The following is a 522-nucleotide window of genomic DNA, read 5'->3' as shown; positions in this document are numbered from 1 at the left end:
AGCGCAGGGGGTGGCAGATGGCCACGTAGCGGTCGTAGCCCATGATCATGAGCAGGAAGGAGTGGGTGAAGCCGAATGTGAAGGAGAAGAACATCTGGCTGGCACAGGCCACAAAGGTGATGGTGTGGTGGCTGGAGAGCATGTCAACCAGCATGCGAGGGGTGACGGCAACAGTGAACAGAATCTCAGAGGTGGACAGGGCACACAGGAAGAGGTACATGGGCATGTGCAGGCTGCGCTCACTCCACACAGTGGCCATGATGATCAGGTTCCCCAGCAGGGTGAACAGGTACATCAGCAGGTACAGCAGGAAGAAGGCAGGCAGGAGATGCGGTGGGAAGTTGGAGAAGCCCACGAGGATGAATTCAGACACCATGCTATAGTTCTGACCAGCCACAGATGCTGCATCTGCTCAGATCACAGGGAGTGAAGGCGACCAGAATAAAGATCATGAATCTATGTAACAATATACCCTAAAAAATCTACAAAATGGAGGAATTTTAAATGCAGTATGTTAGGATT

General features: G+C 51.9%; 1 protein-coding gene across 1 annotated transcript; it reads right to left on the bottom strand.

The window, feature by feature from the left end:
* Positions 1–7: 7 nt before the first annotated feature.
* LOC145719722 (olfactory receptor 10H4-like) lies at positions 8–376 on the bottom strand (the record flags this gene model as incomplete). Its single annotated transcript, XM_081811271.1, has 1 exon — positions 8–376. A coding segment is annotated over exon 1 (369 nt), but the record flags the coding sequence as incomplete, so codon positions are not given.
* Between the last annotated feature and the right edge of the window lie 146 nt (positions 377–522).

This window comes from Leptonychotes weddellii, unplaced genomic scaffold (genome assembly GCF_054177405.1).
Source record: "Leptonychotes weddellii isolate Sample4059 unplaced genomic scaffold, ASM5417740v2 HiC_scaffold_66939, whole genome shotgun sequence".
Classification (NCBI taxonomy): Eukaryota; Metazoa; Chordata; class Mammalia; order Carnivora; family Phocidae; genus Leptonychotes; species Leptonychotes weddellii.
The sequence above is the reverse complement of the archived record's forward strand: the minus strand, read 5'-3'. Positions and strand labels throughout refer to the sequence as shown.